Source organism: Tachysurus vachellii, chromosome 15 (genome assembly GCF_030014155.1).
Source record: "Tachysurus vachellii isolate PV-2020 chromosome 15, HZAU_Pvac_v1, whole genome shotgun sequence".
Taxonomy (NCBI): domain Eukaryota; kingdom Metazoa; phylum Chordata; class Actinopteri; order Siluriformes; family Bagridae; genus Tachysurus; species Tachysurus vachellii.
The window spans coordinates 11,443,550-11,467,469 of NC_083474.1; the positions used below are offsets into that span (position 1 = coordinate 11,443,550).

The following is a 23,920-nucleotide window of genomic DNA, read 5'->3' on the forward strand; positions in this document are numbered from 1 at the left end:
TGAGCACAGTTTCAAACAGAGGAAAAAAAAAAATTCTCAAATCTCCCCGGTTTATTTTTACAATAACATATCATCCTGCCCTGTGATTTACTGACACCCACAGCGCACAACACACACACACACACACATCTCCGAACAACTCTTTAGAGTCCAGCATAGGCCTGATTAAGGCTAACTGGCTCAAGATGCTACACTACAGAGGCCCGCGTTAATCAACCGCAATCACAGCCTTGCTTAAATTACCCCCACTCATCAAACAACCCCCACACAAATTGACAAACCTGCACAAAGTGGCTATGACATACAATCATATCCTACAGGTTATATCCCATCTGAAAAAGGTCTTTCAGATTTAAAAGTTTATCTTGAAAAAAACAAACAAAAACAAATAGAGGACAGTACAGATTTAAAAGAAAGCTGATGATCAAACACTATGCTCCACACCATCCTGCTACAACTCCATACTGTATATAAATATATATACAAATATAAATTCATACATACACACACACACACACACACCATTAACGGCATTACGATCTGCCGAAATACACCAGAGAATTCATTTTATTAATAAAAAGGACACCTGTTTTCGACAGGCCTCAGCATGCTCTGTATTTCCTGCATGTTTTTATAAAAGATCCAAAGCCAATTCAAATACTTGAACCCACGAGCTAGTAAAGAAATGAGTGATAATGAAGTATACTGTTTACGCCAGCAGTGCAGGGTGCAGTGCAAATGTTAATGAAGCCTAAACATCACTTGATTTCATACAGTAAGTAATTAAGACTTACTTACCTACAACATCTGTAAGTGCAACTCTTAAGTGTTCAACACAAAGCCATTTTTATTCTTATTTTAGTGCATTTTAGACTTCAGACTTTACTACCATAAGGAAATATGATAAGATTTCTACACTCAGAAAAGTCATATTGTCACAGTGTTACCTGAAATATAAATGTCTGTGATGTGTATTCCATTCTTCTTCTTCTGTGTGTGCGTGTGTGTATTCAAAAGCCACAATAATATACATCCTATAGAATAAACATACAGCTTAATCAACAAAGAGGTGTTTTTCTTCCTCCATTATGTTTCATCAAACTGCTATGTTTTTGAGACCGTCTCTGTAATCGTATAGAATTTCAGGTTATACACAGAGCAAAAGCCTTCAATGGGAGAATTCTAAAACATAAAACCTGATTATCTTGGAGTGAAAGCGCTGAGAACAGCCGTGCACCAGTGTTTTAGAGGGGTTTTAGATCATTACCCAGACTCTCTGTGTTTCACTAATGCCCAGAAACGCTGGCTTTGTGCTTACCCAAGAGCGGCTATTTAGGGCTCATGGCCCTCAATAAAGCCAGGCTTTTGCTGGAGACATTACACAAACCCCCCGCCCTATTCCACGCAGTGCCTGGCTCTCGAGGGCCCTTCACATTTCAAAACCACTACACCCCAAACGCAGCTACCTTTTGTGCGCAAGAGCAGCAGAAAAGAAAAGGAATTTGAACAGGAAGCAGCCTGAAAACCCATAATGGTGCTTCTGACAGACAAAGACGAGGAGAAGAGGAAGGAAAAATCTTAATGAATTTAGCATCTTTCCAAGATGACATACTCTGCCCTTGTATTACCTTTCCTCTCCATCATTTTAACGTCTGCCCAAAACACAAAGCGGGGCAGTTACATTCATGGCAGGTTTACAGCGCTCTAATCCTGCGCATGTCTCCCAGATGCACCCAAGACTGAGTCGGGATGCAAAGTAGATTTCAACGTCAGAATGGCCTGTCTGACCCAAAGTCTTAGAAGTGGCACGTCTAGGTGTGTAAGGTGCCTGGTCACTCCAAGCCATGGTGCCTACAGAGCTGTTATTTGATTAATGGCTCATGCGCGAGAGCTTGTGCGCTCATACGTGACAGGCCGATGGAAAGAAGATCCATCAATGCAAATCCGCAGCCGTTGCAGCCCTCACTCAGGAGAGAGCTTGGGTCATGCTGTCACCTGACCCCTCAGGATCCTGCCCCCTCTCGCTCATTTGCATTTTCTTCTAATGGCACAGACTTGCCTGCCCTGTCACTGATATCTTGTTTTTCTCTCCCAAGCTGTTCTATTTGCATCAGGGAAAGTGCCGCGCATGTTTTTGCTCCTGAAAAGTACCTTTAACAAGTGACACGTACGATCCACTCTCGAGTTTCTGTATTCATATGAAAAACCCTTGCTGGGAAATAATGACGGCGGGATATATGATATACTGCATTTCAGCAGGTTTAAAAATTAAACACTGAGAAATGGTGGAGGATTTGAGACTGCAAAGCGTCTTATACAAAGCCCTGCTAAGGGAATACTTCTATACATATATATGTACCATTTCCCCAATCCTGAATTTTTTCCCCCTCTAAGTCCAAGTTTCACAGGCATGATTTGGATGAAGTCTGCAGCACACAGGAGGCGGGGACTGAAAGAGGCAGGGAGAAGACGAGAGGAAGAGGAACAATGGCTGTTCTGCTACAGGGAAAGCGTTGTCAAGTCTGGCTGTGCCAATTCCCAGAACAATCATTATTAAAATACTCACTTCCAGGAGGGGAAAAAAAAAAAAACTGGAGACCAGAAAGTGCGGGATAAAAGCAATCCCACTGGACAAAGTGAAAACAAATTAAAAGGACCATTATAAAACACAGATGCTGCAAAGAAAATAAACTTCACAAGATTTACTGTTTTCTGAGGAAATCAGACATTGGTGGAAAAGACATCAGTGCTGACTCCTGGGTAATGGTGAATGAGAGCCAAGGTTGCCTCAGCTTCTTCTTCTTCTTCTTCTTCTTCTTCTTCTTCTTCTTTTTAAACGGTATCTGCTGGGCTACTATTTTTGAGCTCACGGTGGAGTTGAGCCAGCATCTGCAAACATGGCAAGCTGCCATCATCCACTGAATAGATGTTAGGGACAGCAAGTTTTGACAGCACATTTTATTGACAGCAAGTGTAATATACTGTAAAACGTCCTGAATATTAGGACATATTGCTGTAGCGTAACTGGTTTTACAAGAGAGACGGGATACTTGATTCTGCGTTTATAAGGTAAAGGAAGCGGTCTGGTTTGTTGTTTTTTTTTTTTCTTTGTTAACTAATAGCTGGAAATGTACGCGTTTAAATGAAGCCAAGATAAAAAAAAATATAGTATCAGAGATGAGAAAATAATAATAAAAAATCTCTATCATCGTACAGCATGAACAGTTTGATATTTAGTGACAGAGTACAAACAAATCTGTGGACCCGCTGATATAGAACCAAGTCGAACTGTAGTTATAAAGATGAGAAGAGATTTAAATATGATATATGTAATACTATTTAAAATGATATGGACATCTAAGTTATTAAACAACTCATGCTAAATATATACAGATGCCTGAAAAATGAAATTCAATCAGTTATACAACATGTCTGCACTTCCAGCTCATCAGCAAGCACCTTGGTGACACTGGGAATCTGTACCACACAGGGGATCAGATGACACTATGACTAGAACCATATGTGGGCAAGTTTGTTTGGGAGAGTTGTGTTGTTACGAAAGAGAGGGTGTGCACGTGTGTGTGTGTGTGTGTGTGTGTGTGTGCAGGGCGCTGCATCTTTCACCTCCGTTGAGCGCAGTGAGCAAATGGGGCATGAGAGGATGAACAGGAAGGCATCCAGGGACTCAATCAATGGACCTCAGCATGTGGCTCTGATCATGAAACAGTAATCTGATCATGTCAATTTACTTATGTATAAGTGGGGAGTATATCTAACCCTCCGAGTCATGAAGGCTCCAATGACAAAAAGCCATTTTGGACATCTTTAAGCTAAACCACAGCAGGCTTTTGATCTGCCAAAAAAAAAAAAAACACCCAAAAAAACACTGCCTTGAAGATGTAGAAATATCCTCTCTGTGGAAGCACTGATGTGCCAGGGTTTTAGTCAATACATGATTATAGAAAACATGCAGCTAAATCGACATGGCCCAAAACTTCAGCAAGTGAGATTTCTAACACTTACATGCATAAATAAATACAAACACAAACGTGCAGTACTATCTCTACTACTACTGATAACTATTACAATTCATTCCACACTAGTTTTCCCATTCAAATAAATATATCAAATCCCTCTGCTGTAGTGCTTTAAAGTATATATAAGTTGTGTTTACGATAGATAGATAGATAGATAGATAGATAGATAGATAGATAGATAGATAGATAGATAGACAGCAGACAGATCAGTGTAGCTTTACAAACATAAATCTATCTATCTATCTATCTATCTTAGTAAACAAATAGTGCCAAGTTTTTATGTTTGTTAGCTATATTGAATATATGTTAATCTTTTAAGATCTTTAAGAAATATTACTTTGTTTGTAATATTACTTTACTTTTGTGTAAGATATGTTTACATTTATGTAAATTTTGTGTCTGTCTGTCTATTTAAAATACTCACTGCTTGTAGATAATCACTAATAGCTAGATAGATAGATAGATAGATAGATAGATAGATAGATAGATAGATAGATAGAATAGCACATTATTATTTTTATTATTATTATTATGATGATGATGATGATGATTATCACCATCTAAAGTCTTAACAAAATTACACAAAACAAAAAGAAATGGTTGTAACTTTCAAGTATTTGCTGAATCTTAGCAGTCTACCAAAATTCTAATAATGACTCAACAAAAACACGCTTTCTAAATAAGGAGCTCTTTGTGTGTTAAACATCAACACCACGTTACTGTTTCCTTTAATTAATGTGACCACCATAATGCCACGTGTTCTTCGCCTCCAAACTAAATCTCACTTTAAACTGCTCTCACGTAGTTAATTTGGGACTCATTTGGGAAGCAAAGAACATGTGGTCATATAATTAAAGGAAACATCTGACATATATGAGCAAGCCCAAAGTTCTAAATTTACTGATTTCAACAATGGCATATTTTCTAAATGTGTAATGTAATTAAAATGTGCAGCTTTTTACTAATGCACCACCTGCTCTGAACCCAGATGCATAAATAATTATAGTGTTTAAATAATATTAACATTACTTTAAATTCAAACCTCCTTTTCTGCCTACAGCATTGAATATATCTCTCCGCAAAGAAAACGGTTTCATCGTTGCAAATAATAAAATAAATTTAATTTAAGTAATTCATAAATGTTTTTTAAATAATTAAATAACCATGCAGACTCAAAACAGACCTTTTATACAAAAATAAATATTTTACCACATTTTGCTGTTGTTCTTTTTTCTTTTTTGAGAGAATATAACAGAAAAATATATTGCTGTATGTACGGCTAAATGAAATCTTCCAGACATTTCCTGTAAGATCAGGAGTAAAGTTAATTACTGTGAGGAGGAGGAGGAGGAGAAGGTTCTGTGTAAAATGGTGAGAACTTGTGTTGTAGAGCTTCAGGTCATGAGAAGTGTTGAAAACACACCGAGAGAAAGGACAAGAAATATCACCAACAGCTCACGATCACTGATAAATCTACACCGGTTCTCTTTACACACACACACACATACACACACATGCGCCAGTGAGACACAAAATCTTTAAAGAGGCATCTAAGCAATAAAGATATTTTTTTAGGTGAACTATAATAAAACCTGACAAGACTTAAAATGCAAATTTGTGAAATCTTTACTAATATAAAACGTGAAAATAAAACGTGCACGCTGTGTTTATGTGCTGTCTTTTCAATGCAGGAAAGAAAACTAGCTGGACTAAACGAGCAGTACATTTACTGTGGATTTCACAAATACATTTTAAAAAATATGCTTTGTCTCGTAAGAATCGTTTGTGAATAAAAATAAAGCTAGCAAGATGTTTACTTACTTATTTATTCTTTTATTCTCAAATAAACTGCTACATTTTTGCATCTAAAACTTCCATTCAGATTTTAGATACTGTAAAGCTGTAAAGAAAATTGTTTCCTTGTTTGTTTGTTATAATAATGGTTAGTGATATTATTTAACAACAAAACTGGTCCCCCCCCCGCCTTCAATGACAAATTATGTATAACAAGAAAAAAAACCCCACAATTTTACTTTTCGTTAATAGCTTTTTGTTTTAGTTTTTTAATTTTGTACAAATCCCAAAAAGATGAGTTCTGAAAAGCAGGCACGTTTATCTTCATTTATTTTTGCATCAGTCCTCATTACAGTATCTTTAATGTCTGATCAGAAGAGGAAACAAAGCTGTACGTTCCCAGCAGGAGGCCATTCAGAAACCACAACTCCCCGAGTAGCTGCAGCCTTTCTGTTGGATTAGATTCATATCAAGAGGAAATTTAGGTGCACAACTCAAGCCTTATGAGATAATCCCGCTGCTCTCCGAGCTCCAGCAGTGACTCTGTGGCTTGGTGATTCAAAGCTGAGAGCACAGCACCACACAAAGGGCTGAGAGGGAACAGCATGTACACTACAGCCTCGTGGCACCGACACAACACACTATAACCAGAGCAATAAATCTACATGATGATACATGTGGTATGTTAAAACAAGAACAGCGCTTTGATGCTTGGCTTGATTGGATGCCTGATGTTTACTGAGAGGACGAGCGGCACTTTATCTTTAAGACAACTCGCTGTTAAAGTCACAGAGATGGATTTCAGGGGTGTGCGTTTGCCGGGGAAAAAAGCCAGCTTTTGATTACAGAGTATGTTTTCTGACCCGGCCGAAGCACACAAGATCTGCTCGCCTGACTACAAACCACACACATACACACACACTCACACACACATACACACACACACACACATATATACACACACACACACACATACACACACACACACATATACACACACACTCACACACACACACACACTCACACACACACATCAGGCACTAGAAGCTTCATTTGAGCTGGATGAAGTAATTAAATGTAAATTATTTAAATTGCTGTGTTCAATGGAGTTAAGACAATGTGACATATTTATTCATCAGTTTTTTGATGAAATCTTTAGCACTATAACAAATTTATGCACACAATCATCATGGCATAATTTTTCTAAAAGTCACGTTAAAATGTCATTCTAAATAAAGTGCACACAAGCTGGACATCTATTTTAAGCTTTATGCAATAATTGTGTATCAGAGGAAAAGCGACCCAACCAATAGAAAGGAAAAAAGCTCCATAATTAAACAGGGAGCAAAAAAATAATAATAATAATTGTTCTATTTTTGCACCCAGCCAGTCGTGTAGGATGTGTATGTCTCCAGTTCCTTCCCCAAATCAATGTGTTGTCATAGCCGACAATCACACACCACTTGTTATGGCTACTACGCTGTAACTTTTCACGTTCTTAATCTGCTTCCGGCTTCACACCCACAACCTCACGTATCACCAAGACAAAAAAAAACACAATTAGGATTCATTTGGCTTTTCCTGTCTGAAAATCTCAGACTAATGAATGTTGTCTCTTCAGTGGCCTTAAATCTACTGAACAGAATTAGAATTACTAATATATTAGATCTTCATCTATCTATTGTATTTTACAGTGGATTTTAGAATCCAACATGCTATTGATTGTCATTCTTTCATCAAACAGTCCACAGAAATCAAAGATGTGAAGTAAATATCTTCATTTATAATTAATTACAAAATTATCATTTTAACAAAACGCGAGTGAATGGCATTTCAATATGCCGGAAAAAAATCTAAATCACTTCTACAGAAAATCTTCATAGTCCAAAGGAGGTTAAATGGTGGTGATGAATCTTGACAGAATAAGTTAAAGATGAAGAGCTGTAAAAGAGGAAGTGTGTGCTGACAGGAAGTAAGTGGTCCAGACATTCCAGTTCAAAGTAAGGGCCTTTAGGAGAGTAAGAACTCACCAGTCCTCTGGGGACCACAGAAAGGGGAAGAGAAGTAGCGGAAAAGCATAATGCTTATTCACTCACTCTCACAAACACACACACACACACACACACACGTGAATGAGTGAAAAAGCCAGAATCCATTAACCTATTATCTTTTAGCCTGGGGATCCACTGAACGAGCCTTGAAGTTATAAAAACTAGGACAGTCTTGTGCTTTGAAGTAAAATCCTGAACATGGTTTAAAATGTTCACTGCCACATCTTCAGACTCCTCTTCATCAGTGTAAATTTTGCCTGGTCACTGCTGCAGGAGCAGACTCAGACGAAGGACTAATTTGTGACAGGTGGACCCTAATGCGCTGTTTTGAAAAGCGAGTCTAATTTAAGAAACGGATCTTCAGAGGACTGCAAGGCTACATGAGACCCCCTGAGCTCTACCATGTCACAGATTTGCCCTGTTTAATGAGGATTTAGTCATCAAAAACTGATTAATAAACATTCTCCTGTGACAGCTGGATGAGGAAGTCAAAATCCTGAAAGTATGGGTGTGTGTGTGTGTGTGTGTGTGTGTGCGTGTGTGTGTGTGTGTGATCGATGACCCAGAGTGACAGTGAGTAAGTAAGACCCTTTAGAGCCTCTCCAGGGGGCTTCACAAACACCCATTGGGCTGCTGGAACCTGCTGCGCACACATCAGCAGGGTGCTTTCAGTGTGTACGGGGTATTGATTAATCCCACTGCTGCTTTGTGGACTAGAGAGCACTGATGAGTAAACAGTGTCGACAGCCACGCCAGCTCCTGTGGCAGTCAGCACGGAGTGTGTTTGTGTGTGCTCATGGGACTGTCGATCTTGTGTGTTTGCAGCCATGGACAGTGTGTAACAAATCTAGTGCACACAGAGTGTATCACACAGAGCTGTGACACTGAGGGCAGTGGGTTTGGGTACAAGGTCTTCTAAGGTGATGTGATTAACTCTCTAATGACCGTGGCTATCTTAGATTTCTTTTAACAGACCTCTGCATATAGAAGAATATACGCACTAAACACAGTATGTATGCAGCATGTATTTATACATCACATCAGTGGTTCTCACAGTGGGGTCCAGGGGGGAAATCATTGTGTTATCATCATTATTATTACTGATTTATTAGGAATCTTTTTTTTTTATTAGTTGTTATTAGATTGTTTGACTGGAACTGAATGGTTTCAATCCAATCATCACTAATCCAAAAACAAGTAAACCTAAAAATAATGTCAGCTTGAACCTAATGTGATCTGTTGCTAAATAACCTAATATTTAAACAGTCTGTGAAATGTATTTTACAGTTAAATTGGTCCCGGGTTCAAAACATTTGCAATCCAATGGATCACATGATGCAACATCAAAATTCGCAACAAGCTGTTTCCTGACTGTCAGGAGAACCCAATATCAGTCCCGATACCAATGCTATACCCACTGCCCTTTGTTGTTTTTCCATGACTTTTGCTAATGTCATGTCTTCTTAGAACAACTTAACAGCAAACGTGAAATATTTGGGGAAAATATAAATAAACCTGGCCTGGTACAAAAATAGGTCATACAGCAAACAATATTCATTTGTGCACACAAATAAAGATACAAATAAATAATCCTGTGCTGATGCACAAAACCTATATAATATAATAATGAAGCGATTTAAATATAAAAAAAAACCTTCGCCTTCGTATATTGTATTTATATGTAAATATACTGTATTGTTTTGGAATCAAACAGTTACGAAAAAAAAAATCTTTAATTAGACATGAACATAAAGCTACTGAAGTTATTAAATAAAAAACTAAGAGATACATGGCAAGGGTGGTTTGACAGGTAAAGACGTGTCTTTAAAAGCAGCAACTTTGCCAAACAGAACAAACTACTGTCAGTGAGTGTGAAAAACTAATGTTTGTCTGGATTTATGAATGAAACAAGCTCCTGCACACCTGCTGAGCTGTGTGAAAGGTGTGTGTTGTGCAGGTGTATAAGATGCGCAGTAGATGTACAGCGTGTGTGTGCTGACCGTGTAGAGGCGAGCCGGACGGGCTGCTGGAGAGGCCGGCGATGGGGCTGCAGCGACCACCCTGCTTGCTGTTCAGCTCTTGCTCGATCTCCTCGAGGCCGGCGCTCTTCTGAAAGCGGCTCACGCGATTCACTACACGTGGGGACAGGTGTGTGCGGGCACATGGAGCACCGCCGTACGGGTTTATGGGGAAGACGTGTGAAGTGCCACGCAGCGTGCTGACCACCACCCAGCGGCAGTCAGGACTGAAGCAGATGTCCTGCACCTGGAAAAGAGAGAGAGAGAGAGAGAGAGAGAGAGAGAGAGAGAGAGAGAGAGAGAGAGAGAGAGAGAATATAAAAGTATTAAGAGAGTAAGAGAGTACTAAATTCATTTTACTCACTTAATGTAAAATATCAGTTTGTTCAATTAACAGGATTAAGATAGAAATTCATCCATATTTTACACAGTACCAATGTACAGAGTCTCTGAAAACAAATGCAGCCAAAGGCTGACTTATTGTATGTACACTTGCTGATATGGGGAAACTAGGTTATTACTTTTTTTTTTAATGGAAGGAGTCTCCGTTATCAGTGCATTTAGAGGAAAAAGTTCCTTAATAATGTCAATATAAAGAGAAAGGTTGTCTGTTGAGGAACGTAGAGGAACAGGAATCATATCCAAACATTAAAATTAGTGCTGTTCTTTAATAAACAAATAATCGTCCTTTGGAACAAAGGAACAAAACATGCAAATAATCAACTCTGATGTGGTCAGGATACTAGTGAAGAAGGGCTAAAAGTGTTAAATAAAAAGGAGGTTGCAGTAACAAGTTTGTGTAACAAGGAACAACCTGGTGTTTAGTATATACCTGTACGAGCCGCCAACAAAGAGACTGTTAAAAATCTCACAGATAGCATCTCCCCAAAAATGTGAGACATGTGAAGATAGAAAAGAATGAGCGAGGTGTTGCTTATCAATGTGGATTGGTATGTAAGAGGTCATCACAAGATGATCGGCATGCCAGTTTTACAATTTTGCACTAAACACGTGCCATTTGTGTTACTTAAAACACAAGGAGCCAGCCTACACATTCTATCTTTACACAATCCACATCTGAGTCACACACTGTGCTGATTAAAGGAAAGTTCGCCTCCGAGTGCTAGAGATAATCTCTTCATTACGGCGCCTCTGGAAGTCTGATTGTACCACCGCTCAGCCTCGTCAACAGCCTTCCAAAGAGATCGGTCCATCTAAAGTGCCTTCCCACAACGTTGCCTGTTGTAATGAACATTCTCGGCCGCACCTTTCGTGATTATCCATCACCTACAGGAATGCACGAGCTCTATCTCCAGTCCTATCAGATTGTCAGCCTATCAGTCTCACATCAGTCTGAGTGTGTTGGTGATAAGCGGTTTAGTGGCGGCAGCTCGATGACCAATTCCTGCTCCGCGACACCCGTCCAAATACTAAAGGTGACATCAGTTCTTTTTTTTGTCATTACTTGTCTGGTTTATTTCATTAGTCATACCAATTCAAGGATGTGGACTTTACCAACGCAAACAATGAGGACACTTTGAAAAAGATAAACAGAAGAGAAACAGAAGAATTCAGTGGTCAGTTAGAGGTTTGAGTCATGGGACTTGCTGGACATCAGTGGGGTGGTATTTACATTAATGCACACTTCTAAGAGCTTTCTGGTAGTTAGAACCAACGCAGTCAGCCAGCCAGCAAGATAAGGCCGAGTGTCTGCGTCCGCCCACAGGGCATTATCACTCTTCTTATTTGTTCTGGTTGAGATAATGTGTCTTAGAGGGTGCGTGCTCTCTGTTCCTCGTGCTGTTTACAATGCAGGATCAAAGCCTACGCATGGACAGGCAACAAACCTTGCTGTGGCCCACTAACAGTGATTCTGAATTACAGCTCAGGTTTGGACTTACACAGGAAACGTGCCTGTTTGAGTTCAACATCAAAACTAGAAGGTGCAAAGCTCTATATTGTACAGATACATCATGGTAAGGGTCATTAAACTGAAATGAACTGATTACTATTCACTTTATAAAAACATGCAGATTCAGGTCAAGAGCTTCATCAGGTCATCAGAATGGGGAAAAATGGGATCTCAGTTATAAAATGACAAGAGGACCATGGTAACTCAAATAATCATGCTTTACAAATATGCAACAGAAAAGCATCTCAGAATACACAAGCCAGAGTCTGATGGGCTGACGCAAAAAAAGACCACGCTGGCTTACAAATCAGCCAGAAGCAGCAATCTGAAATGTTGTGAGTTCGAATCCCAGGGCCACCAACTGCCACTGCTGGTCCCTTGAGCAAGGCCCTTAACCCTCAGTTGTATGAAAGGAATAAATGAAAGTCGCTCTGGATAAGAGTGTCTGGCACAGTGCTATAAATCTGAAAGGGAAACCTTTGCTAAGGGTTTACGCTGAATTGACCTGAAATAATATTTAGTGTGTTCACGGTGGAAAACTACTTTCTTAGCTGAACGGTCACCATTATTTTACAGATACCATAGTGAGCCATACAGAAAATGGACGGGCTACTAATCGAACACAGAGTCCAAGTGAACATGGAGCCTTTCCCAGAGGGCTCTGGGTACAAGTTAGGGGAAACTCTGGCCAAGGTGCCAAATGCAGGACTCAACTGCACACACTACAAAAGTACTTGAACTGGGAAGGAAACCAGAGTAGCTGGAGGAAATCTCTAAAGCACAGCGGGAATCAAACCCCCAACCATGAAGGTGCAAGGCATGCATGCCCAACATATTATATGTATGTACACACACATGGTTTCAACAGGAATGTGACACTGAGGTCTCTTTCACAGGTTCTAGAATGGATTTAATGGAGAAAGGGTTAACTGTGAAAGCATAAAAGTCTTTCGGGAATAAACCCTGTGACGGTTCTTGGGAAATTAGCAGAAGGGCTCGTGTGCAAAGGACGAGACACGTTACTGGGAAAGATCCGCTCACCCATTTTAGTTGTGGGTGATGAATAAAATTAGAAAAATTCCATGAAATCCAGTGATTTGTTATTTGTCACATTACACATAGCAGGACTTTCATTGGAAATGTGACTTTTTTACAGGAAAAGTGGCCAAACAATGCAAATAACATCCAAAGTTCTGACTGTTAAAGAGGATTTATAGGCAGTGCTTAATAGTGAATCATTTTGAAGAGAGCATGATAACAGTGTTTGTAAGCATGAGAAATAATGGGAGAAAAGGATAGGCAGGCTTTTAGAGCTGGCAGTGCTTTGGACTGTGTTAGTTTGTGAGACGTTTGCACACTGGAGCAGAGATCATCATTGTGTGCATATCCAAACATGACACATTGCTGGATACATACAGGCCTTCAGGGATAAATATTAGTAGTTCTGCTGAAACAAATAATACCTCACAGGTTGCCAACCCAAAAAAAAAAAAAACCAAATAAAAAGTTCAATGTAAGCTGCTGTTCTCCCAATGGATGTGTGACAACCACGTATTCTAAACATTAATAAACATTAAAATGCAGGGACATGTTACCAGTTCCTGGAAAATATTAATGATGACTAAGAAATAAAAACATCTGAATTAATAATTTTTAAAAAATTGAATAAATCGGAAAGACACTGGAGCAGAACAAAAAATTACTGGAAAGCTTGTGCTTTTTAAAATAATGACTAATGTCCTTTATATGGCTCCAATTCAAGCAAAAAAATAAAAAATAAAATAACTAGTTATGTTAGAGTAACCAGAGTATGCGGTACTCTTTACATGTATATGAAAATGCATTTAAACACATTCTGATCTACAATAACAGCTGCTCTTTTACTCGGTCATGCACAGGCTGCAGATATGACCCAGATATCCTGGTGAAAAGTTGAGCAAGTCAGGGTGGGAATATCTCTAGCCCTCTGGGACTGTCAAATACTGACACTTTGCAAACGACAAAGTGAAACAGTCAGGCAGAAGTGTGGCTCTGTTTATCACAAGTGACTGTTTTTCAACGCTTTAATGCTGCATTTAGGACCATGTGAGAAGCAGGAAACGTGTTAATAGGAAGGATTTGTGTGAACGTCCCTCCACCTCATAATACCTCGGAAAGCCAGAGTAGACCACCGACTTCTCTGACTTGAGATTTCTTGATATTACTTCATCATAGTGGAAAGAGAGAACAAATTGGAAAATAAAGAATGAGAAATAAAAACAGTTAACAATTGTTAATGGTTGTTAATGCAGTGAAACCTTTTTGTTTTCTTTTCTTTTTGCTTGAGAAAGCTTGCTATAAGGGCATTTTAAAAATTGTGATTATTTAAAACAGCACAGAACAGCACGCAACATCTGAATTACATCTGTGCAGCTCCAATTTTTCCTCCCGAATTACCTGCCAGTTCCCACCCACTATCCAGCTCTTCTCATCATACAACAACTACCAAACAGGGCGAGTGAAGGCTCATGTGCTTCCTCTGAGACACATAAAGCCAATCTCTGCATCTCTTCAAACTGCCTCTTGTGCTGCGTCGCAGGGCAGCCGAACACCCACGCCGGAAAGCGCTATCTGTCCTCTTCCGTATGCACCAACTCACAGGTGCCTGAAATTGGCTCGTGTCACTACGACTGACAGTCTGACAGGAGTACGTTTTTCCTCCCACAAAGAGAACCAATACAGCTCCCTCGGCTCAGGATAACAGATGGCTGTAGCACTGAATTCAAACTGCTGACAATTCTTTAAACAAATCAGTCAAATCTTCTGGATGGTTACAATTAGGTGATCTTCACGCTTCCATTTTTTTTTTTCTTTAATTGTCCATTTTATATGAATAATTAAACACGGTCCCAAATTTAACATAAAACTTAATCTCTGTGGCCATTTGTATTACATTTAAGTTAAACTTCTATAACTTTGCAAAGGTGAATGAAATTTTTTTGAGGGAAAAAAATGCATCATTACTCCGTTTCTTTTTTTTTTAATATGTAAGGTATTTTAAATTGCAGTTTTTCCACTTTCACTCGAATGTGTTACCTCCAGAATTCTCGTCAGCCTTTTTTTGTACTACTAAAGTACTTATGGTGCAAAGCTAAAGTCTTTAAATCATTTTAAAAGTTTCCTTCTGGTCCATCCAAAGGAAAAAATCGTTGATGCTCATCCCTAAAAATAAAGTGATATTTCTATTAGCATTTCACTTTCACAATGCGAACACTTCTGGGCTCTTCCAGAGGATTATAACACCAATAAACGCTGCCTGGTCCTACATCACGCTTCAGATCAGTTAGGACTCCCCGAGGATCGCTGGCAGACTGTTTGTTGTCTCTCACACGCTGTGCAGGAAAATCATGAAAGAGCCAGGGAGAGTTCAGCGGCAGGGCCGAGTCCTGCTCTGTGTAGAGTTGCACGGTGCTCCGAGTCATGTCTCTTGACAGTATTTAGAAAACACAAAGGGATCCAAAGAGGATGAAAAACATGTTCAAACTGCATATTTCCTAAGAATCTAAAACACAGGGACCATAAACACAGTGGGTGGCCCTCAAAGACTTTTAGTGATTAGGCTGATGATTAAAAGAATTTAGAGAAGCAATATTTCATCGGAATCACAAATGAAAAAAGCTGGTGTGAACGTGTGTGTGTGTGTGTGAATGAGAAACACAGTCACAAAGCACTGCGAGTTGATAAAATACTCCAAAACCTCCTGCTGAATTTGCCTTTAACCTTTTTTGAATACGGAAATATTAATAGATGAATCTGTACTATATAGCAAAAAGACAGATCCGTTAGTGTAGGCCAAAGAGGTGTGTGTACACTGTCTTACCTTAGCCTCAGTTTCCCCTCTGTGGAGGGTGTACAGGTGATGAACCGCACTCTGTGACGATGCCCACGGGTGAGTGAGGATTTGAAACACGTGAAAATCATGCCCTAATGTGTCAGCAGTCACCAGCAACATACCTGCAATCAGAAAGATCAGCTTATTAATGAGTTATGTAAAACAGTGTAGAGCCTGTTGATCATTTTGGTCTAAATAAACGGCACCAAGGCTATGATAAGGGGAGGTACAAGCAGTCTTGGCACACAACCAGATGCCCAAGCGCACCCTTCAGTGCTCAGGGCACGACAGCGTGCGGCTCACATTTAAACCCAACCACAGGAGAACCCGTGTGGAACCTCTGCTGACAGAGCCTTTCATTCCACCACTTGTATGCTAGTCAAGTTACAGAAAGAATAGGCTCTTACTATAAACAACACACTTAGCAAACCACACCGAGAAAAGCATGACTCTAAACTCGATGCCCATGAAACATCGATACACAATATAATTTTCAAAACAGCTCTGCAAGCTATATTTACACAGATATGAAAGTCTGGCAAAATCACGCAAAAGACGCGGCAAGACACAGCTTTCTCAATCATAACTTAACACGACAGTCGTCATGTTCCAAAGCTCAAACTTTTATGCTGAGGTTTCAGAAGGCTGTAATTAGAGACAAGTCTTCATAAAGCGGTTTGACAAATGTATAAAAAGGGAGCTTAAATGGCAGGGCATTAGAAGACCTTGCGCTGACACGTGCAAGAGGGTTGAAATAAATTGACACAAAAATAGCTAAAGTACTAGATGAGCTCATCCAGCCTGTGCTCCAGCATCCTCATGTTCACACTTCAGAGCTGCAGCTGCTATAGGTGTGGCTGAGCCCTCACACTGGGCGGCAAGAAAGGAAGCAGTGCTGAGGGGTGGAGGAAGGGTCATGCACAGATTGCTCACATGAAAAAGAAAAACAGTCAGGCAGTGAATTAGATGGCGGTTAGCTATTTATGCTGTATCAGAAGACTAAACCGAGCTACAGCTCGGCCATAAACTAACCTACGCCCCAAATGAGGTGCCAAGCCACAAGAAGCATTTGCATCAACTGGGAATACATGGAAAAGACGGCCTTCTAATTATAGAGGCTGGAAACGGAAGCGCAGAGTGATTAGGAGTTTAGGCGCTGCGGTATGTTTATCTGGGAGCTTCCTCTCCCTCGCCCTGCACGCTCACTCCCTTGCTTACCCTGGCTTTGACAGATGAGGCTTGGCCAGCTTACTGAGACACCAGTTTGCTGATGGTACACTCTGTTCTCCAAGAGCCAGTCGAGACTGGCAAGGTAGTGCTGGGGCTTTTGTGGCCTTGTTGAAATACGGAGCCTCGCGGAGAGGCGTCAGTTGGTTAGCCCACAGGAAGCAAGATTAAAAAGCAGACTTTTCGGTGCTGGTAAGCCACCACAAAATTTCAGAAACCTGAGACGTTAAAGCAACCTCTTACACATCCTATTTATAACACCTTATCCCCTAGGCAAAAGGATTATTTATGATGTTGGGAAGAAATGTGGGGCACATGAATATACAAACATACTTGCTTCAATTAAAATAAGTTATTTTCCATGTGGACACATGGGATCGGGCACATGTTATGTTATGCGATCTTTATTAAAATAAAACTTAAAAAATGTGTTAAAATCTCTAAACATGGTAAGCAGAACCTCATAGTCAAGAAGGAACCTTAAGAGACAGCTGATATAGCTTCAATTAGTGCTGGCATAATATGCTATTAGGTTAGCATATGGCTTGTTTTGACTATATTGATTTTCTGACTGGATGTCCATAAAGTAGAACAGACTGCACCACAGGCCTTATACATCTGTAGGTTGCAGGCAATAGCTAAATAAAAAGCTAAAGTTTTGATAGTGTATTACATATCCAGGGGGCTGAATATAAAAAAAAAAAACAAGAACAGTAAGGTGAAAAACAACAGGACCTTGTGGTATACCACATTGCACTTTTTAGGCCCTCATGACTCATGTTGCCCTTTGAACTCCATTTCTAATCCCCCCCATACACACCCACCCACCCCAAACAACAACCCAGGCAGAAGACATAAGAGAAAACCCATGAAGTCACCCCCTGAGTCAGTGCAGTTGATGTCAGCAGTCTGTCTAGTATTGATATCTTCATCTTGGCTATACAGAGAGCTTAAACAAAAAGAGCCATCTTAATTAACAACAGTTGTCTAAAACCTTTGAGAAAAAGGAAATCTCAAATTAAACATGTGTGTGGAAAGAGCTCTGAGGGACAGGACAGAGGAAACAGGCTCCTCTACACCAGAGACATGTACTTCTGAAGTGGAGATAAAGAGAGTAAATAAACCACATCAATCACTGTGCTTTGTCTATGGTGCTGCTTCCAATGCTGTAATGACATGGGCATGTGCACTGCGTGTGGATTCATGTGGGTGTCCACTCGGTCAGTGATATCACCCTGCGTGTTACACTTATCGAGGTGTTTATGAAAGCCGTGGAACACACACATGCAAACGGGGGAAAAAAGGCTCCAGCTTTACATCAAAGCCACCCACTCAGGCCTAAAACAAGCAACACTTTCCGAGTCCAGAGGCCACCCTCAATCCAACCATCAGATAATGCTGAGGAGGAGAGGAAGGGGACTGGCTCGGGTCAGTCAATAACTTGTTAATCTTTCACAGACCAAGTGAGAACTTCTAAAAGTGGAGCTGTTTGATCCCAAGCTGGAGTCAGCTTTGATATTAGCAAGGACATACTGACGGATCTGGTTCTAGTGGACCGTATCGACTTTGTAGCAATCCATAAGATGAGAGAATGTAATACAGTTTTTTCCTTCTTCTGGGCTGTAGGGAGGAGTGCAGTGGATTCCGCAGATGACTGGAGAGCATCAGGATCCTGTGGCTGGGAGCCTTGTTTGTCTGGGCAAATTGGTACCAAGAGCATGCTTGTCAAACACACTCGTGGCACAGCACTCCTGTGGCTCTCTGGCGTAAAGCAGCTCTTCACATTCATAGCTAGGAAACCTCATCCACTATTTATATCAGAGGTTAGAGGAAAGAGGTGAAGGGGGAAAAGGTGCTCTTGGGTCATTTGATGCACAGACAGATTTTGTTTTTTTTAAGCACTTTACTTCCTTGTTTCTCCTACGTTTAGTGGTAAAGATGTTTAACGTGAGGGACTGTATTTAAGCTCCACATCGTCTTCAAAGGTTCTGCTTTTCCTCGTCGCTTACAACCCAAAGCTCATCAGTGGTGTGGTGGTAGAAAAGCACATTCTCCCACAGAGGCTTAACCAGCCTTATGCGGCTTTTTGTGTGAATGTTAAAAAGGCCAAAAACAAATTGGGAAAACCACCAAATCTCCAGATAAGAGGAGTGAACGGATGAAACGTGTAATCCTTTGCATTTTTTTGCAGACAGTGGATGATAATCTCATTTCGCCTAAACGTTCTCTTTTATTTCACAGAATGTCCTGTTAACTAATTAATCCCCTGAAACATTCAGCACGGCAGATCTGATTTCACAGTTCTTCGTGCCGCTTCAACGCTAATGCCGTTCAGACGGAGGTGAGCTCTAGGTTTTTCCTGGACAATGGCTGATTCATTTTAGATTGTTCCAGGCTTTAAGTTATTTTATGCCTCATTATAAAGCTACCGCTACGAAGAGATAAACAATAAAATTAAAAAATAGCAATAAGCACTGCGAAGCTTTGTGAATATTTTGCATTGAACATGTTTTGGTAGGTAGAAAGGTATCTAAGGAATCAACTAATATTTTTTCCACAAAATAAAGCTGTGTGCCTACCAGCAGTGTCATCAGACTGCAAACAGCTAAAAACATGTCGCACAAAATGGTGGGATGGTGGAAACAACATTCTATTCATGCTAAGATTTTTTGCTACGTTTACTTATCTGGCAGAAAAGCGTATCCAAAAATAGATAAATCAATAATCAGATCATCTGATTTAACAGAGAGATCAACTTTACGAAACAGAGCCTACGCTCCAGGCAAATTCCACTAATACCAAGTTCCCTGCTGGCAAGGGGCATTAAAAAAAGACAACTTCTCAGCTAGAACCTGTAATCATTTCTGACTGTCCCACTGTGTTCAAGCTCTGAAAGAAGATCTGCAGCTACCGTCTCTCTCTCTCTCTGTCTCACTCTCTCTCTCTCTCGGTCTCGCTCTCTTTCTCTGTCTTTCACACACACCATAGCAAATACAAGTCTGAAATCCTTGAAAAAGAAAGAGAATAAGATCATATACAAATATTGTGTATTATAGATTTTCTGATGCTGGAGTTTAAAAATGTCCAGAACACATTTTACACCACTGGTGTCAGGTTTAGAATATTGAGTGTAATTTTTTAAATCCTTTCTTCTTCTTCTTCTTCTTTTTGTTTTACCTCAAAATATGTTGTGTAAAGTATGCTGAACAGGCGGTGCGGTGGTGCACCAGCTCCAGGGTATGCGGTTTATCCTGATCTCGGGTTACAGTCTGTATAAGGTTTCACATGTGTCCATGTGGGATTCTTCTGGGCTTTCCGGTTTCCTCCCACTGCCCAAAAACATGCCGGTATGTGGATTATCTCCTCCAAATTGCCTGTAGGTGCGAACGAGCGTGTGAACATGTGTGTGCCCACTGAAGTGGCATCCAGGGTGTATTCCATATGCACTGTGACCATGACCATGATAAAGCTGAGATTGAGAGAATGAATATGAAGAACTCGACACAGTCCGGAAAGTGCTGGTAATAAGGAATTACATGAAATCATCATTTTCCGAACAAGAACACTGAACTGATCTACCATAACGGAGTGATTAAGCAGAATCACAATGATTCTACTGAAGATATTCTCAGGCTTACATGCAACCTGTTAACACGTAACACTTACAGTAGAACAGTTTATTGCACGCTAAGCTGAAATCTAGCTGTCACAAGTTCCCGAAATAAGCCTATATGGATCAGATGTACAGGTTTGTACAGTCCGCTGGAGTATCCTTTAATTACACACCTACAAATAGATCTTACAAAAACCATAAAGCAAGCGCCAGCCTACCACATGGCCACCATTTTCCATCCTTGCTCTTCTGTTGTGTGTCCAACATATACTGTACTGCTGAGTTGGGTTTCTTACACAACTGTTTTTATTTTGGAGTAGGGAGCTGTGCTTGCCAGTCAGTGTCAAATCACTGCATTGTCCTAGGGCTTTTCTTTTCCATTTCTGAAATCTACCCACACCCGAGGGAGCTGTGGTCGACCCTACAGCAAACGTGACACTTTCCACTGCAGCTGCGAGCCCTTGCATGTAATTCCCTCAGAATCCGGGGCAGCTAGGAGACAGGGAGTGTTTCCCGCTAATTAACATCAATCCCTTTACACTGAGCCAGAAGGCCAGAAACCAACGATTTTGAAGGACTTGTTTTTTTTGATCTTATGATGTCAGGCACCTAAATGACTGCATGTCATGTGTGTGTCCATTCACGATGAATACTCAGTCTGACCTTAGTCCCTGTTTAGATGCTCTTTTAGTCTCAAAGAAATAGAGGGATCCTCTCAACCTTTTTGGTGCTAAGCAATTTCATGATTTCGTAACAATTCTTACAGCCTTTTCGATTTATTCCTGGGCGAACGAGTGATAACAGACACATCCCATTATTTCCGACTAAAGCAGACAAGTGGAAGGTTAATCTGTTTGAAGTTTTGTGCGCCCTGCTGATATCTAAACCGAGTTGCCTGGAGTCCTCTCTGCATGAGGCAGAAGACGTTTGACAAAGGGCTGTACTGGAGGCTTAACACTCACTGGACCCGAGTGGGGCCTCCCTGAGCTGGGCCTGTGACCTCTGTCTAATATTGTAAAAAAAAGAGTTACCACAACACTACATCAAGCTTTCACTGGACATCGAGGCAGCTGTACCAGCTCTCTAAAAGCTCAGCTAATTTTGTCAGTCAAACCAGATTTTAAAGGGTTTTCATTTATAGTCTCTGCGTCATTATTTCATGTAAGAACCCTTAGAACTTAGGAAAAACAAACTCACACTACACAACATTTAAACAGAGTGTCACACTCTGGTGAATGCAGAAGCTGTGTTTGTATTTTGCTCAGGATTGCAAAGTAGCTTAGCCAACAAACAAACATGAAAAGGCTGTGTGGATGATGATCACTGTGTCATTCACCAGAGCGAAAGCACACTAAGTGTAGGTCCACTACAGCTCTCCTCCATGCAGGTTAATAGGACAAAGGTTGCTCTCAGCTCACAGACATAAAGGTTAACCAACAGCGCCCCCAACAGACCAGCTATTTCAGATCAAACTCACTCTATATATTTATATTCCCCCTATAATCTCGGTCACACTCGTGCTTGTCTAACACATATAATATATTAAAGGGAGAGAACACCACCATAATTTTAATACCACTCTATACATATATAAACTTAGAAGTGAGTAGAAATTTAATAAACCATATATTCTTAATCTGAGAAGTGTTTGGAGCATGCAAGGAGATTTTATAGTTAACCATAATATTTTATGTTTATTTAACTTCATCATAATAATTATCATCATCATCATCATGTTATTATTATTATTATTATTATTATTATTATTATTATTGGCAGAGCTCCAGAGCCCCCAGTTCAATCCTAAACTCATGTTACTGTCTGTCATGTAACTACCCTGTCTGCATGGCTTTCCTCTGGGTGTCTAGTTTCATCGCGGCTAAGATAAACTGCCCCCAGGTGTAAATGTGTGTGCATGGTGCCTTGCAATGGATTTCATGGGTGTATTCTCACCTCGCACCCAGATCCAGATCCATTGCGACCCTGTCCAGGATAAAGCAGTTACTAAAAGGGAGTGAGTTCATTAGCCTTCGTTCAATCTGGAGCTCCTCTTAAGCCCATTTTATAACAGACCACGGCAGCAGTGTGTGCGTGGTCACGTTAATAAAATGGCTTTACACCAGACACTAGCAGTGTGCAGAGCAGTTATTTTAAAACAAAATAAGTGTAATTCTCCATGGCACGGTCATGGTTCCGAACTAGAAAGACTGCAAAATACAAGCCGGATGCTATATTCTGCAGCGCATGCCTATAATCTAAACAGCACATGAGCTCTATATCAGCCTGAAGCAGCTCATGCCAAACTGCTCAAAGTTCTAACTGCCACAAAGCATATAAGAGAAAATCTCACTGGATTAACGTGATTTATATAAAAAGTGGTTTATAACATGTGACAAGCTCTGAGTCTAACTTGCTATACAAATAAACCTGTAAAGTATCTAAATTTTCTCACACCATTTAAATTCATCAAACGTGAGCAGTGACGTTTCTATCAAGCCCTTGAAAAGTGTTGGGGGGGATAAAGCAGAGCTTAGCAGAGGTCAGCTAGGCAGAGGTGGAAAATGAGCCATCTTGCGTGGACTTTCCCACAGTGCATTAATAAGGACTGGTATTTGAAGGATTCCTCTAAGGGCATTGTCAGGCAGGAGCTGTCAGCACCTCCTTATTAACTGGCCACTCTACCTGTAACACTCATGACACCATACGCTAGCTGTAGTAGATTTCCGGAAGGACAAACACAACAATGTACAAAAGCACAAAGGTGTTCTGATGACTGGCTATAACACAGCATGGCGCATGCAAGGTCAGGCCAAGGGCATGTCTATAGAACTTGAGGTGACTCTCTGAGACATGTGATGGGATGAATGTCAGACCTGCCGCGGTGTCGCTGTGAGGTAAAGTGTGTTGTGACATGCGGAAGTAAATGTATAATGAATTACCAACTTGTCCCGCATCTTCTTCAACAGAGTGATCACTTGAAATTTCATTTCATCTTTGAGGTGGTGAAACCGGACCTGATGGAGCTTGGGGGCTTTGGTAATACTTCATCCACACATCAGGGTTAAGTTAGCACTTTCACATGGACACACTTGAACTGATCAGTCAGTGTGCTAGTGTGTTTAAAAGGCCTGGATGTAGACTTTATTGCCACAGGGCCAACAATCACTCATTTCAACTCAATGCCCTGGTGCCAGACACTTTCTAAAGTAGACCACATCAAAAAAAAAAAAAAAAAATTCATCTTCGACCATCCCATACAAGCTATTTTACAGACATTGGCATTGCTACATGCTTCTTTGCCATTTTCACTTCTCATCAAATTTCACCATATGCACATAAACACTTGGGATCAAGAATAATTACTTAAGTGTCAACTTTAATAGATGTGGGGTTTCGG

At 40.4% G+C, this 23,920-nt stretch overlaps 1 protein-coding gene across 3 annotated transcripts in view; it reads right to left on the bottom strand.

The window, feature by feature from the left end:
• The window catches only part of bcas3 (BCAS3 microtubule associated cell migration factor), a 184,850-nt gene that overhangs the window by 130,506 nt on the left and 30,424 nt on the right, over positions 1 to 23,920 (bottom strand). For all 3 annotated transcript variants that reach the window (XM_060887632.1, XM_060887631.1, XM_060887633.1), the window contains exons 14-15: positions 15,672 to 15,805; positions 9,883 to 10,147 (exon numbers count right to left, since the gene is read on the bottom strand). In XM_060887632.1, the coding sequence (XP_060743615.1) occupies positions 9,883 to 10,147; positions 15,672 to 15,805 (399 nt within the window). The remainder of the gene's footprint in view (positions 1 to 9,882; positions 10,148 to 15,671; positions 15,806 to 23,920) is intronic.